Source organism: Indicator indicator, chromosome 2 (assembly GCF_027791375.1).
Source record: "Indicator indicator isolate 239-I01 chromosome 2, UM_Iind_1.1, whole genome shotgun sequence".
Lineage (NCBI taxonomy): Eukaryota > Metazoa > Chordata > Aves > Piciformes > Indicatoridae > Indicator > Indicator indicator.
The window spans coordinates 14,232,854-14,246,515 of NC_072011.1; the positions used below are offsets into that span (position 1 = coordinate 14,232,854).

General features: G+C 41.0%; 1 protein-coding gene across 1 annotated transcript in view; it reads right to left on the reverse strand.

The window, feature by feature from the left end:
- Window positions 1–13,662, reverse strand: part of NHSL1 (NHS like 1) — a 186,838-nt gene that overhangs the window by 14,535 nt on the left and 158,641 nt on the right. The window contains 2 exon segments of the mRNA XM_054393591.1: window positions 4,269–4,400; window positions 9,116–9,308. Coding sequence (XP_054249566.1) covers window positions 4,269–4,400; window positions 9,116–9,308 — 325 coding nt within the window.

A 13,662-nucleotide genomic window follows, 5' to 3' on the forward strand; every position in this document is an offset into this window, starting at 1 on the left:
GGTAAGTAAAACTAATTTTGCATTGATGTGCTTGGCAGAGAGGAATGCTTTACTTTCTTGTCTTACTTCAGTGTTGTTCTGCTGAACAGTACTGAGAGGGTCCTGCTGTTAAAAAATAACTGTTCAGAAAATAACTGGCATCTCTGAACTAGTGGGCATCTCATATTCTTCTTCTGTCTCAAAGTACCATCTACCACACTGCATTTAATTTACACAGTATTTTTCATGCAGAAGTTTCCAGTCTGTGCAGAGACTGGTTCCTTGCTGGAAGACACCTGTGAAAACACAGCAGTATTACAATGCTCAGAAGTAGCAATGTTTAAAGGCACTTTCAGCACGCACCTCAAGGGTGCAGTTAAGGATCCCTTTTGGCACGTTTGCCTAAATTCTATGAGGGTACCACAGGCGCTAAGCTCAGGCCAGCAATCTGCACAGGCTCTCTCTTCTGTTTGGTATTTTTTGTTCCAAAGAAGCCAAAGCAGTCAAGGGAGAACCCCACCAGTTTGGCCTGGCAGAAGCTCTTCCATGAAATGAAAATAGTTCAAACTTGGTTGAAGCTTTGAGGTTCTCTCAAGTTTCTGCTTCCTTCTGAAGGACAAACAAGGGGTAACAAGAATCTGCTGTATATGTTGGTTATTCAGCCTGTGCACAGCAACTCTGGTGTACCAAGGGATTTTAATCTTTATGAAAATATTACAGCCATTTAGCTTTAGGGGAGAAACAAAGGGATTTATTCAGCTGAAACCACAGGGAGAATGTCAATAGGCACAATGCAATTGCTTGATTTGGAGTTTAGTCCAGATCCTTGTTCTGATCAAATGAACTGTGGAATGTTTTAAAACAACTTGTTATTTATTTTGGGACAGTGTAAGAGAAATAGGGCATGGATAAAGTACAGAAATATTTGGGGAGTGTCAGAAGAGAAAAGGCAAAGAGTACGGAACAAGGATGGGGGAGATTTAATTTATTCCTAGCCTTGCCAGCTGCCTGCTGGGTGACTCCAGCTAAGTCATGGTTTCCCCATCTATGAGATGAAGATAGTGATAACTTTTCTCTTTTAAACTGCACTTTGTTTCTAGTGATGGAAAGCAATATGCTAACAGGATGGAGAGTGCCATTAGAGTTTTCCTGGCATACATTTTGCTGTCTAGATGACATACAACCACCACAGAAGTAACAAGAAGCTCCTCAAACAACTTCTGCTGCAGGGCAGATGGCTGAAGCTCTACTTGCCTGCCAGTTGTTGGGCAGGGAACCCTCCAGGGAAGAGCTCCTAAACCAAGGTACTGATAGCCCTGAAATTTCTGCAACTTAGAATAGGAGCCAAGGAAAATCTTCAAGCAATGCAACATGAAATACGCTCAGCACAGAGGTGAAAGATTGAAACCAAGACCATAAAACCTGTCACCCTTAGCAAACACGCTGGCAAAAGACACAAACCTCTTTTAAGGCAGTAATTGAAGAAATTCTCAATTTATTCCACTAGGAAAACTACAGCAGATTGAACATCTGTCTGAAGGCCTCATAAACATGATCATGAAGTTTTGGAAAGGATCCCGGCATGAAGCATTGTCCACACATCCACCTGAGTAACATGTTACCCATTTCAAAATCCACATGCCTGAAAGAGCGTGGAGAATCCCAACAGGAGACAAATGGCAGTGTGGGACAAAACATTCTATGTGACTCTGCTTTCCTCTGCTATCTGCTTCAAGGTAGGTCGTCACATGTCAAAGAATCACCAAAACCAATGTCCTTGGTACATGTGCCATTTTCAGAATACCACAAAAGACTCAAGACCACTCTAATAACCTTGAAAATTAACAATTCAAGCCATGTCTTGTTATCAGTTTTGCATTTAAGCAGCACAAGTACTTTTAAGGAGCACGAGTCACTTCATCTCAGCTCTAGACAAAAGAATAAAGCGATTTAGTTTGAAATGGAAAAACAGCTCTAGAACAGATGAGAGAGGATGAAGGCTGTTTCTGCTATTCCTCAAAGTAGCTGTAAACATGAGGATAGCCTTAGAGAGATTTAAAACAGAAGGGAATCTTGTTAAGAATAATTTAATATTCTTTGTTACCAGCTTTGATCTTTCTTTGGTAAGTACAAATCTACTTTATTTAAACTCTCAAGTTTGCTTACACTCGATTGCAGGTCTGATGGATGTGCTGTTCTCCCACAGGAAATAACAAATTCAAATTTTGAACTCCAGGAGCATCTCTAGGTCTGGAAATTGTCTCCTGCCAGGTGGTAAGGCCCACTACACCCAGTGAAGAGGGAGGAAGGGAATCCACACTATGAGGAGCTCCCTACATCAGGCACAAAACAGCACCCCTCCCTCCCAAGAAGAGGGGGACAGACACCTGTGAACTTTGGACAAATCTCAGAGCAGCAGTTAGAAACCAAATTCTTATGTGGGACGCAAAGGTGACAACATTTAAAGCTGCCTAGCTTTAGCCATCCTGGCAGAGCTAGAAAAATTGAGTTTCCTCTCTTGAGGCAGAGGATCCCATGGCACAGCACTGTTTCATTACAGATGTCAAAGGAGCACAGTTCTACTCACTTTTCACACATTTGCTTGCTTCTTGTTTTGGCCCTCTAGCTCATGTCAAACCCACTCACACATATTTTTGCCCCTATTACTGAAAAATCTAGATGAACAACCAAGAATTGAAAACATAATTAAAAAAGAGATGCAAAGGCAGTACAACTTACTGAAATCATCAATATGAGATAATTCCACATGTAAAATACCTAAAACTATGCTGTGCCACACTATTTTAAAAGACACTCTTCCTCCTGTACTGCAAAAAAAAAAAAAAAAAATAGAGAGAGAGCATAAATAACTGTAAAGTTATTTTTTTTTAAAAATAAGTAAGAATAACCAGTTTCTGCAAAAGTGCCTGAAAGGTCTGCCAAAATATAGGCTACTTCATCAGCTTTGAGTATCATGTATGGTACCAACTATGAAAGGAGAGTCAAAGGCAGTGTAAATGTGACTGAGTAGGAATTATTCCTTTGGAATATATGCAATAGCTGATAAGCCCTTGCAAATTACTTCCAATCAAATAACATTTATCCTTTAGGAATCACCAATTAGAGCTAAATTGAGCTGGAAAATTTACAAGTTTTTCACTGTTGATGTAACTTTTGGCAGATCCAAGAAGGCATCCATGAGTAATTATTTGCAAGACAGTATGTCTATCTACTTCAGTTTCGTTTCAATGAACATCATAGAATCATAGATTTGTTAGGATTGGAAGGGACCTCAAGGATCATCTAGTTCCAACACCCCTGCCATGGGCAGGGACACCTCACACTAGATCAGGTTGCTCAGAGCCACATCCAGCCTGGCCTTAAAATCCTCCAGGGATGAGGCTTCTACCACCTCCCCCTGGACAACCTGTTCCAGTGTCTCAACACCCTCATGGGGAAGAATTTCTTCCTAACATCCAGTCTGAATCCACTCATTTCTATTTTTGCTCCATTGCCCCTAGTCTTATCATTACCTGACACCCTAAAAAGTTCATCACCAGCTTTCCTGCCAGCCCCCTTCAGAAGGCCACAATAAGGTCTCCTCAGAGCCTTCTCTTCTCCAAAGTGAATAGCCCCAACTCTCTCAGTCTGTCTTCATAGGAGAGGTGCTCCAATCCTCTGATCATCCTCATGGCCCTTCTGGACACATTCCAGTACGTCCAGATCCTTCCTGTAATAGGGACTTCTGAACTGGATGCAGTACTCCAGGTGGGGTCTCACCAGAGTGGAGTAGAGGGGGAGAATCACCTCCCACGATCTGATGGCCTTGCTTCTCTTGATGCAGCCCAGGATGTGATTGGCTTTCTGGACTGCAAGTGCTCACTGCTGGCTCATGTTGAGCTTCTCATCCACCAGCACCCCCAAGTCCTTTTCTTCAGGGCTGCTCTCAAGCCAGTCACTGCTCAGCCTATATCAGTGCTTTGGATTGATGGGGGAGCAGTCCAAACCTCCAAGAAAACATTAAGGACGAGGAACCTTACATCCCTGCAGATTTCCATTGTACCAGTACCTCATTTTCCAAATACCCTGTGTTCCCTTCAACAGATGGAATTCAGATAAAAGGTCCTAATTTCCCTTGCCACCTTGTGCATCAGTGGCACACACGTGTTTGGAACCGTAATAGGCTATCAGACTGTATTGGTTTTATGAGCACTGGTAATGTCATTAGTCAAGTAATGATAAGCAGTGACAATGAACAGTGGATGGAATACAGTTCTGATGAGCCATACCTAGCTCCTTTTGTATGTTGTCAGGGATTCCTGTAATAGTCTTTCTCCTTTTGACTTTCTTCGGCCGTCTTACCACCGTGTCTGTGTAAATTAGAGACCGCCGAATGCTGGCTTGGCGGTCGAAATTCTCCCCTAATACATGATAGAACAAGCAAAGCAACATTACTTCCAAGCACGCTGACATCATGCACTTTCTTCCACTCACTTTGTTGTAGAAATGGAAAAAAAGGCATTAATAAATGATGTTAGCTTGTCCTACGAAGGTTTACATTGAAGGAAGATACAGCATATCGTCACAGTAAGGCCTTCAGACACAAATGCATTACACAGGACTGCAGGCTTTAAAAGGAGTTTTGACTTCCTGAGCCCAGTTCAGATCTGGTGAGAGCAGCTCTAATTCCACAAGTGAACAGAATCCTTGCTTTAATTTGGCCCTTCAGCTGCGTTTTTTCTTTTCTGTGCGTGTGTGTGCGGTTTTGTTGTTTCATTTTAAAGTAATGAGCTGCAAAAAAAAAAAGCAAATATGCTCATGAAAATGGAAGATCACAACAGTTTATGCAGGAACGGGCATTGCTATTGGCAACAGCTATTACATCTTTGCACAGCTCCATCATTAAATCACACAAGACACTTCTTTTCTCTTCCAAGTTGCTCTGAACCTGTCAAGTGTGCTGCATTTCTGGTGGTGATCTTTTAACACCAATACAAATAAGTACTACGGAGCATGTGGAGATAAAACTGGTCTTGTAGTCTCATAAATAGAGCAGAAGATGCTCAAAACTGACATTTTATAAATGATTATAAAAATATACAATGGCAAGAGCTGAAAAAAATGTGTGCAGGAGCACGCTGCCAGACAAAAGCCTTCTGATGACCATGTGCTGTATCATAATGGGACCCAGAAGCACCGCTATCATTAAGCAGCTTTTCTTTAGGAATTCACTTCTGTTTAGAGGTTTATAATTTGGCCATTTTACTAACAGGAAGACAAAATTTGCCCTACAGATTGTGAGCCAGAGTTACTTCTCTGTTACTTCTAAAAATGTAAGGACTAGCCTCACATATAACACCCATTTTAGAAGTTAAAGCATTTTAGAGCCATAAGTGCCCTTTAGATAACCCGTTTAAATATTAAATCCAGGGAAAAAATTACATCTGTAGATTTTTTTTTGCTAGGTACATTTTGAAAATCGATGACCAAATTATTTACCTCTAAAAAGTGATTAATGCAGAATAACTACTACGTCACAAATATCCCTGCCTGACTGCACATCAGTATGATGCGTGTCGTGCGAACGACATAGAAAACCTCCTTACCTCTGTAACAGTTAAAGGCACAGTCATATTAAAAGTATAGCACATGGACTCATGAAAATGCAAGGAAAAAACAGCAGTTCCATTCACCATTTGTAAATATAAAGACTCTGACTCTGTTTGACTGGAGCCTACAAACCACACTTCTGTTAAGTGAAATTCTTGCAGCTATAAAGCAGTGCCAGTTCCATCCAAATTTTGGATGACTTGATTGAAGTCAGGGCCTATTAAGGGAGGAGGAAGCCCAAGAGATTTATAAAATTTAGAGGTATGGATCCCAGTGGCTTAGTAGAAGCCCTGCAATACTGAGACAGACTATGCTGTCTGGGGCATTACCACTATCAGGACATTAGAACCTTAATGGGGTCAGAATTATGGAATCCTGCCATACAGGATAATAATTCTATCCATGTCATAGCAAATTTGGAGGAGAAAAGTTTTGCTTCTCTGAATACACCTTTCTCCATTCAAAGGCCTGAGACTGTGAGATGCAAGGAGATTAAAATACAGCTTTGAATGAAATATAAATGGTAAGCAGAGGGTGCAAACAAGGAGAGAGTCTTTTACATGAAGCCTCAGACAGCACAAACAGGATGACCATGGGGAAATGTTACCGTGTCAGCCACTCCACAGTAACTTCTTCCCTTGAGCTACCCAAGAACTAACTCAACCTATCCATCTTTAATGACTTTTGATACACAAATTTTTCCAAAGCCACTGTGAAAACGTGTAGAATTCCAAAGTAGCAGCTTTAACAAAATCCAACAAGGTAAATCAGAACATCTCGGTCTTTTTTCCCCCTTCTTCATTGCCATCCTTTTTTTTTTTAATTATTTTTAGAAAATATGTCTCACCTTAACATTAAATATATTTTGCAAATACTTTCCTCCTGTTACATATTTCTAACAAATCATCTAGGTATTCCTTGTTTACTTCGTTTCCTTGGATGCACTGAAAATATTTAAGTACGGTGCTTAAGTCTCACTGAAGTCATTCAAGTCAGACTCAAGCAAATGCTTAAATGTTTTGCAGGATCCTGCCTGGCACTGATCACCATCACCAGCCTGCTCCATCTGGAAAGAAAGTTAGTTCCGAAAACCCCATGAAAGCAGACACCATTATACATCTTTTAACCCCCAAGATGCGTAAATGCAAGGACTGGCCACCGCTAAAATTTCAGCCCAAACCCGCCAGAGTAAGCTCAGCTCAGGCACTCCAAACTGCTTCCAAGTCTGGATGCCCAGTCAGCAGCTATGACTGCAGGAGTTGCTGCAATCTGTTCACCGAAGAGGCCCAAAAGCTGACCTTGCAGAGCATTTGTTGCACAGCCACGTGAGAGGCCATTGTACCAGAATCATTACTAACATGCTGTTGAAAATGCTGCTCTATTGCCAACAGCCTCTTCAGAGGTTAACCTTTTATTTCATGCCACAAGTAGTGAAATGGGAATTTTTTGACCTCTCTCCTGGGAGAGTGGGAAGGAAAAATAGCAAGTGAAGGAAAAAGCCAGATCAAAACAAACACCAGCGATGGTACTTTCTGTGGCACATTGAACAAACTCGACAGAATTCTTGGTTGTTTTTTTCCTGCCTCATGCAGTAACATAAGGAACACCACAAAATAAAATTACTCTACTTGTGGGAGGACAGAGGAGAGGACCAGATTGTGACTTTTTAAAAAGGAACAAAGGAACAAGGATAGCAGCTTTTTCATGTGTGCTGTGTGTGGCTTGTAGTCTGTTACTGTTGCTTGCCTTGTTTCACAGTAGTAATGTAATTATTCCAAGGGAAAGGAAACAGTGGATCACAGAGATCATCCACATGCTGTAACAGTGGTCTTTCTTTACTGCCCTCCCTTTCCATCCCCTCTGATTACCCTGCTTACAAGGGAATAAATGCTCAATAGCACACTCCAAAAAGGTGAGGTGTAATACACACATGCACTGCTTTTATCATAAAAGTTGAGAACTGCTGCATTTGCCAAGCGCAAACCAAACAGTTCAGGGCACACAAGGTTTGCTACATCAGTCGAATTAAGCTGCTTTAATTCTCAAAACTAGTTTATCCAAACATGTTGACGTTCTGAGTGACAATGAATTAAATCTATGAGGTTTATTTGATCTCTTTTGTCTCATTTTTCTTTCCATCTGTTTTCTTCCTCCATAGATTTTCAGTAGGCAGGATCATTTAGATCAAACAGCAGTAAGTATCCCCTGTTCCTGCTGTCACAATATCTAAGCCCTGCTCAAGCTTATCGATTATGTCAGATTATCCATTGTTCCCACAACTCAGCCTTCTGCACCTACATTCCCAAGATAATGCCAGCTGGCCTAGTAACATTTGAGCATTAAATTTATTTTCCTTCTATTTATTTTCTAGAGGTGAGGTGTTTGTAATTTTCAGTCATTTTGATGCTGTTTATTTAAACTATTCTCTGCTATTTAAGAAAAAATTTTTGTTGATTTCTCAGCACTCTGATGTTTATCACAGAAGTACTGCTCTTATACTATTTAAATATTTAAATACTATTAAATAATACTATCTAAAATTATAGTTTATAAAAAATACAGGTGAAGGAAATATTGGTAGTCATACATGGAAGAAGAATACCCTGGGTACTTTCAAAACAAAACCAAATATGGTAAGCTATTTGTTGCAAGACTGAGCATGGAGTCAGAGCATGCCATATGGCATTTGAAATAAATTGGATATTGAATATCATCCTGGTTTTGGAAGGCAAACACTCAATTATTTGAATTAATTAATAATGGCTAGATACTGTGCAGAAAAAGAGGGATTATTAAATTGAAGTGATAATTCAATCTTTCACAGAAATTCTATTTACACGTAGCAAAGTATCTACTCAGCATTAGGCTTGAGCACAATTTAACTTCCACAAAGCATGAGTTCTACAACTGTAACACCAAAGAGCATTTTCAATATGAAGAGTTAATACACAGTTCACAGCAAGAAGATGTGGACTAGGGTCACATGAGTGTCTTGCTGAAGATGTAGCCCCACTAACTTCTGCTGCTCTTACCCTATTCACCCTGCTATCCTGTTGCTGACAAAAACAAGACCCTTGAGACGTTTTTTTTCTTGACTTTTGTAACATGTAGTCTTTGGGATACTGAAAACCCTGATAACGTTCCTTATGTAAAATTCCTAGAAGGAAAATCCTTGAAAATCATTAGCATTGCATAAAAAATGATTTTCCATTACATATCTTCAGTACAGTCAACAGTAAAATACTACTTATTAATCCTCTTCTAGTACTTCATGAGTATCTAATGCTGTTTCAAGCCCCCATTGTGTAGACTATCTTCATTAATGATCATTTTAAGGGATTTTGAGATTTCTTCATTCAGAGATAAACTATTAAACAAAACACTGTTTTCACAGAAAAGTGCAGTAAGTAATTAAAATCCATGCATCAATTATATGAGTGTCAAAATACAATCCAACTGTATGAATCCCTTTTTATCCCTTCCCTCCCTCATCAGTGTAATGCAATGACTGAAATTAAAAGCCTACCAGTCACATTAATAGGAACCAGATCTGTTTGGACTGCCTGCGCTTGCTGTCGCATTTTCTCTTCTGGCGTTGGCAGTGGAAGTGACTTGGTCCAGTTGGTTTGGGTGTTGATATCTGATAACTCATCTGAAACTGGAGTTTTAGGCCTCTTGATGCTAACAAGCTTTTCTTCTTCAGGGGAAGAGACAGGACACTACAAAGGGAAATACATGCAACAATGTAAGTTTACTACAAAAAAAACCCAAAACAATAGCAAACCACAAAGGTGGGACTATGGGATTACAAAGGTACTGCTGCTGCAGCCAGCACAGCTGCTTGGGGAACAAAACTACACCCTCACAACTGTCACACTTTGACCTATATGAAAAGTCATTTAAAAGACACACCACCCACAACAAAAAACACCTGGACTGTATGTATCCAAGACAACTAATGAGTCTAAGGACCATGAGATCCTTACCAATGAGAACAAGAGTGGTCTTGAGCACAGCAAAGCACAGTACCGTATTATCTTGCACACTGACATCATCCCTGGAGTGATTAACCCCTCCCACTGCATTACAGCATGCCTTCCCTTCTCCTCTCCCCTCCCAGTGCACTGTCAGGAGGATGAGATTTGAGCACTGCTTTGCGTCAGCTCTACTAGGTTGTGAGGAGGTGTCAGGTCTCAGCAATAAGCATGTTGTGAAAAGACAGATTTTGGGAGAGCTCAGTAAAAGAACCAGCCAAGGTACTCCACAAAATCATCAGCCACAGATCAGTGAGGTAGTAAGAATAACTTTGACTTCACTCTACAAAATCATCAGCCACAGATCAGTGAGGTAGTAAGAATAACTTTGACTTCACTCTACAAAATCATCAGCCACAGATCAGTGAGGTAGTAAGAATAACTTTGATTTCACCTCAGACAAATTTGTGCCACACTTAAGGAGACCAGTTGTGCCCATTTTTCAGGGGTGAAGCAGTTAATATTAGTAGCCACATAATGTTCACTTCAAAATTAATTCCTTGCAAACTATCAGATTTTACCTCCACAACAGTGTTTCACTTCAGAAAACCAAACCAACCAATAAAACAAAAAACTTTCTGCTCCAGAAAAAGAAGTTGCAACAGCTTGTGCAAATCCTTCCCTAAAGTTACAAGCCAGAAAAGCCATTTGCTTTCAAGGAGCACACCTGGTTTTATTACAAGGCCCTGGCTTCCATGCCAGTAACAGCAAAGAAAGCTGTAATAAAGCCTTTTACTGAGAGGACAGTACTAGTCCACAGGAAAGTCCAAAGACAGGCAGGTTCAGGGCACACAGAAGAGACATCACTGGGGCTTCCAGCAGATGGTCACAAGCTTCAAGCAAACCCAGGAGAAGCAACCCTTCTCTAGTCACTCCTACCAGCAAGGCACCCCAGGGAATCCCAGAAGCAGGAATGGAAGGGTGGCCTGGAACAAAACCAACCTCTGCTTACTCCTGCTCCCAGGCAAAATAAAACAGAAGAAAAGCACAGAAGTTGAGCAGCAGTAGCAGAGATGTCTCTGCCACCTCCCAGCACCTCTGCTTCAGAGGTGTTTCATTTGGAACCTCCCTCTTTTCCACCAGATCAGAGTTAGTCCCAATCTCTTTTTTTTTCACCCCTCTCTCTGTTTGGATGGCAGAATGCTACCCAAAAAAGGGCTATCTGTATTGGATCACTGCCTCTCCTGGTCACTGCTCCCTCACTGCTGTACAGTCATGGGAAGAAGCATCACAGCTATTTGTAACAGATGGACTTTTAGAGTTATTCTGGGGTTTCAGTCTAAGCAATCTGTTCTAAGTGCTATACAAAAGGTGTGCCCAGACACTCTGCCACAATCACTGTTTATAATTTCTGATTTTAATTTTCTTCCTGTTACCATGAGGCAGCCCCACTGTTTATAAATAAATAAAAATTCATTTATTCTATCATGCTTCAAATGTACATCCTTACAAGACAGGGCTCAATATCATACGTAATTAAAAAAAATATTTAGAAAGTGAAAGGTAAAAGAACAAAAAAGAAAAATCTCTTCAAGTAATAATAAAAAGATGTTTCAGGCAATGAAATGATTAGTAACATCATCCTGACATTTGGAACCATGGTTTGTAATGTGAGAGCTTTCCTTCCTGCATTTCTTTACAAGAGAGGCTGCAGATGAGATGGATGCTGCTCTGCAGGGAAGGCCCAGTGCTGTGAAAGGCCCAGCAAGCCTTTCAACACAAGCTTCTTGGAGGACATTGCTATTTTTTCAGGCATGCATTATTTTTAACAGGCTCTAAAACCATTTCTATAAAAACATAATGTGAATGCTTATGTTTTTACAAGTGTGTGCACATACACTGTTTATACACACATACAGTGTGGGCACAGATACCTGTATGTATTTATGCACACACATAAGGATTTTCCCACCTCAGATCACTCAAATTCAAAACCTTTCATTAACTTAAGCAATTTGGGAGAGAAACGCAACTGCAGAATGGAAAGCTGCCTCTGAGCCATGGTTCCTCCCAATTAGGTTTAAAAACAACTGAGAGACATAAAGGGTTTGTATGGAATGTAGCACTTGGGTGCTAGACCAGTGTCACAGTGGGCTTGTGTGTGTGCACTTAAAGGAGTCATTGGGTTGAGGCAAAGAAATTCCATTTACCCCATTCTACAAAGAGCTTTTCTCTGCCTGAATCAGGGCAGCAAGGGAGACACCTCAGGTCTGGTTTTGCAGTTTGTGTGGGGTGAGGATGAGCTCCAGTGACCTTCAGATACTCTGCTTGGTTGATATTGTCAGCATTAATATCTGTCACATTCAGACTATACAGCAGTGCCAGGTCTCAGCTGTCATACAGCAGTCACCAGGGGCTCCTCCAATATGTCAAGTGGCAGAGATATTAATACAAAGCCACCTTTCATTTTCAAGGCAATTACCCAAACCAAGTAAAACACTTCTTCTGTTACAGTATATAAATAGAATAACTAAGGAACTGAAGCATCTACTACAAGGGAATCCATAATTATTAAAAAAAAAAAAAAAAAAGTAGTGGACCAACAATGACAAATTCTGCAGAATTAAAAACTGAGAAAATTTGGGACAGATGGAGGAAGATGGACAGAAATGAAACAGCCCAGTGAGCGTGTAACAAATGAAAAGCAATTGAAAACCCAACTGGGCAGCTGAGAGTTCAAAGCACTGTATCAGGAAGAATTCTTCTGCCATAGGACAGTGATGTGTACTTCTATAAAATAATTCAGTATGATTTGTGGGCAGTTTTGGGTGTAGGAGTAAGTGTTCTCTTTTCATCTGCAGGTACACTTTCCATGGTTCCTGAAGAAGCATGACTGTCTCTCCCACAGAACCATAGAACTGTTGATCTTGGAAGACATCTTTAAGATAATCAAATCCAACCACTCACCTAGAGCTCACAGTCCCACCACCACTAAATCATGTGCCTAACCACCACATCCATGTGGGGTTTTTTAAGTATCTCCAAGAATGGTGATTCTACCACATCCCTGGCAGCCTATCAAGAAATTTTACCTAATAGCCAACCTGAACCTTCCCTGGCAGAACCTGAGGCCATTTCCTACTGTCCTGTCACTTGTGCATGTGAGATCGACCCCAGCCTCGCTCCAGTCTCTGTGTTCACAATGATAGTGGTATAGGATTTTTTTGATGTGAAGTTCCTTTAATGTCCATGACAAAGCCATACACAGCTTTCCTGCATGTGTAGGAAAAGAGCAGCTTGTCTTTCAGCTTTCTTCACACATAAACGATTTTCCTCCATAATCAGGATGAAAATGGGGACTCACATTTTTAGCAAACACTCCCAGATTTACAGCACAGAAGCTTGCTCTAAGATGCAGTGAACTGCTGCTGTGTAATGTCTTCTCAAGTACTTTTTGTGACATCAGAAATAGCAGAAACAGTGTATCAGGAATAGGCTGTACTTTGAGATTATGTATCTGCTTAGCAAAGCTCATCATAAACACTATGCTCATAATAAAACAAAAAGCACTTGTCCCATTTTTATGGCGTAACTGATTCATAATAGTTTTATTACTAGACTTAAATGGCCACATTTCTGTGCCAATGGGATGTAGAATCATAGAATCAGTCAGGGTTGGAAGGGACCACAAGGATCATTTACTTCCAACCCCCCTGCCATGGGCAGGGACACCTCACACTACATCAGGCTGGCCAGAGCCTCATCCAGCCTGGCCTTAAACACCTCCAGGGATGGGGCCTCAACCACCTCCCTGGACAACCCATTCCAGGCTCTCACCACTCTCATGGGGAAGAACTTCTTCCTCACTTCCAGTCTGAATCTCCCCACTTCCAGCTTTGTTCCATTCCCCCTAGTCCTGTCACTACCTGATATCCTAAAAAGTCCCTCCCCCAGCTTTCTTGTAGGCCCCCTTCAGATACTGGAAGGCCACAAGAAGGTCACCTCAGAGCCTTCTCTTCTCCAGACTGAACAGCCCCAACTCTTTCAGTCTGTCCTCATAGGAGAGGTGCTCCAGCCCTCTGATCATCCTCGTGGCCCT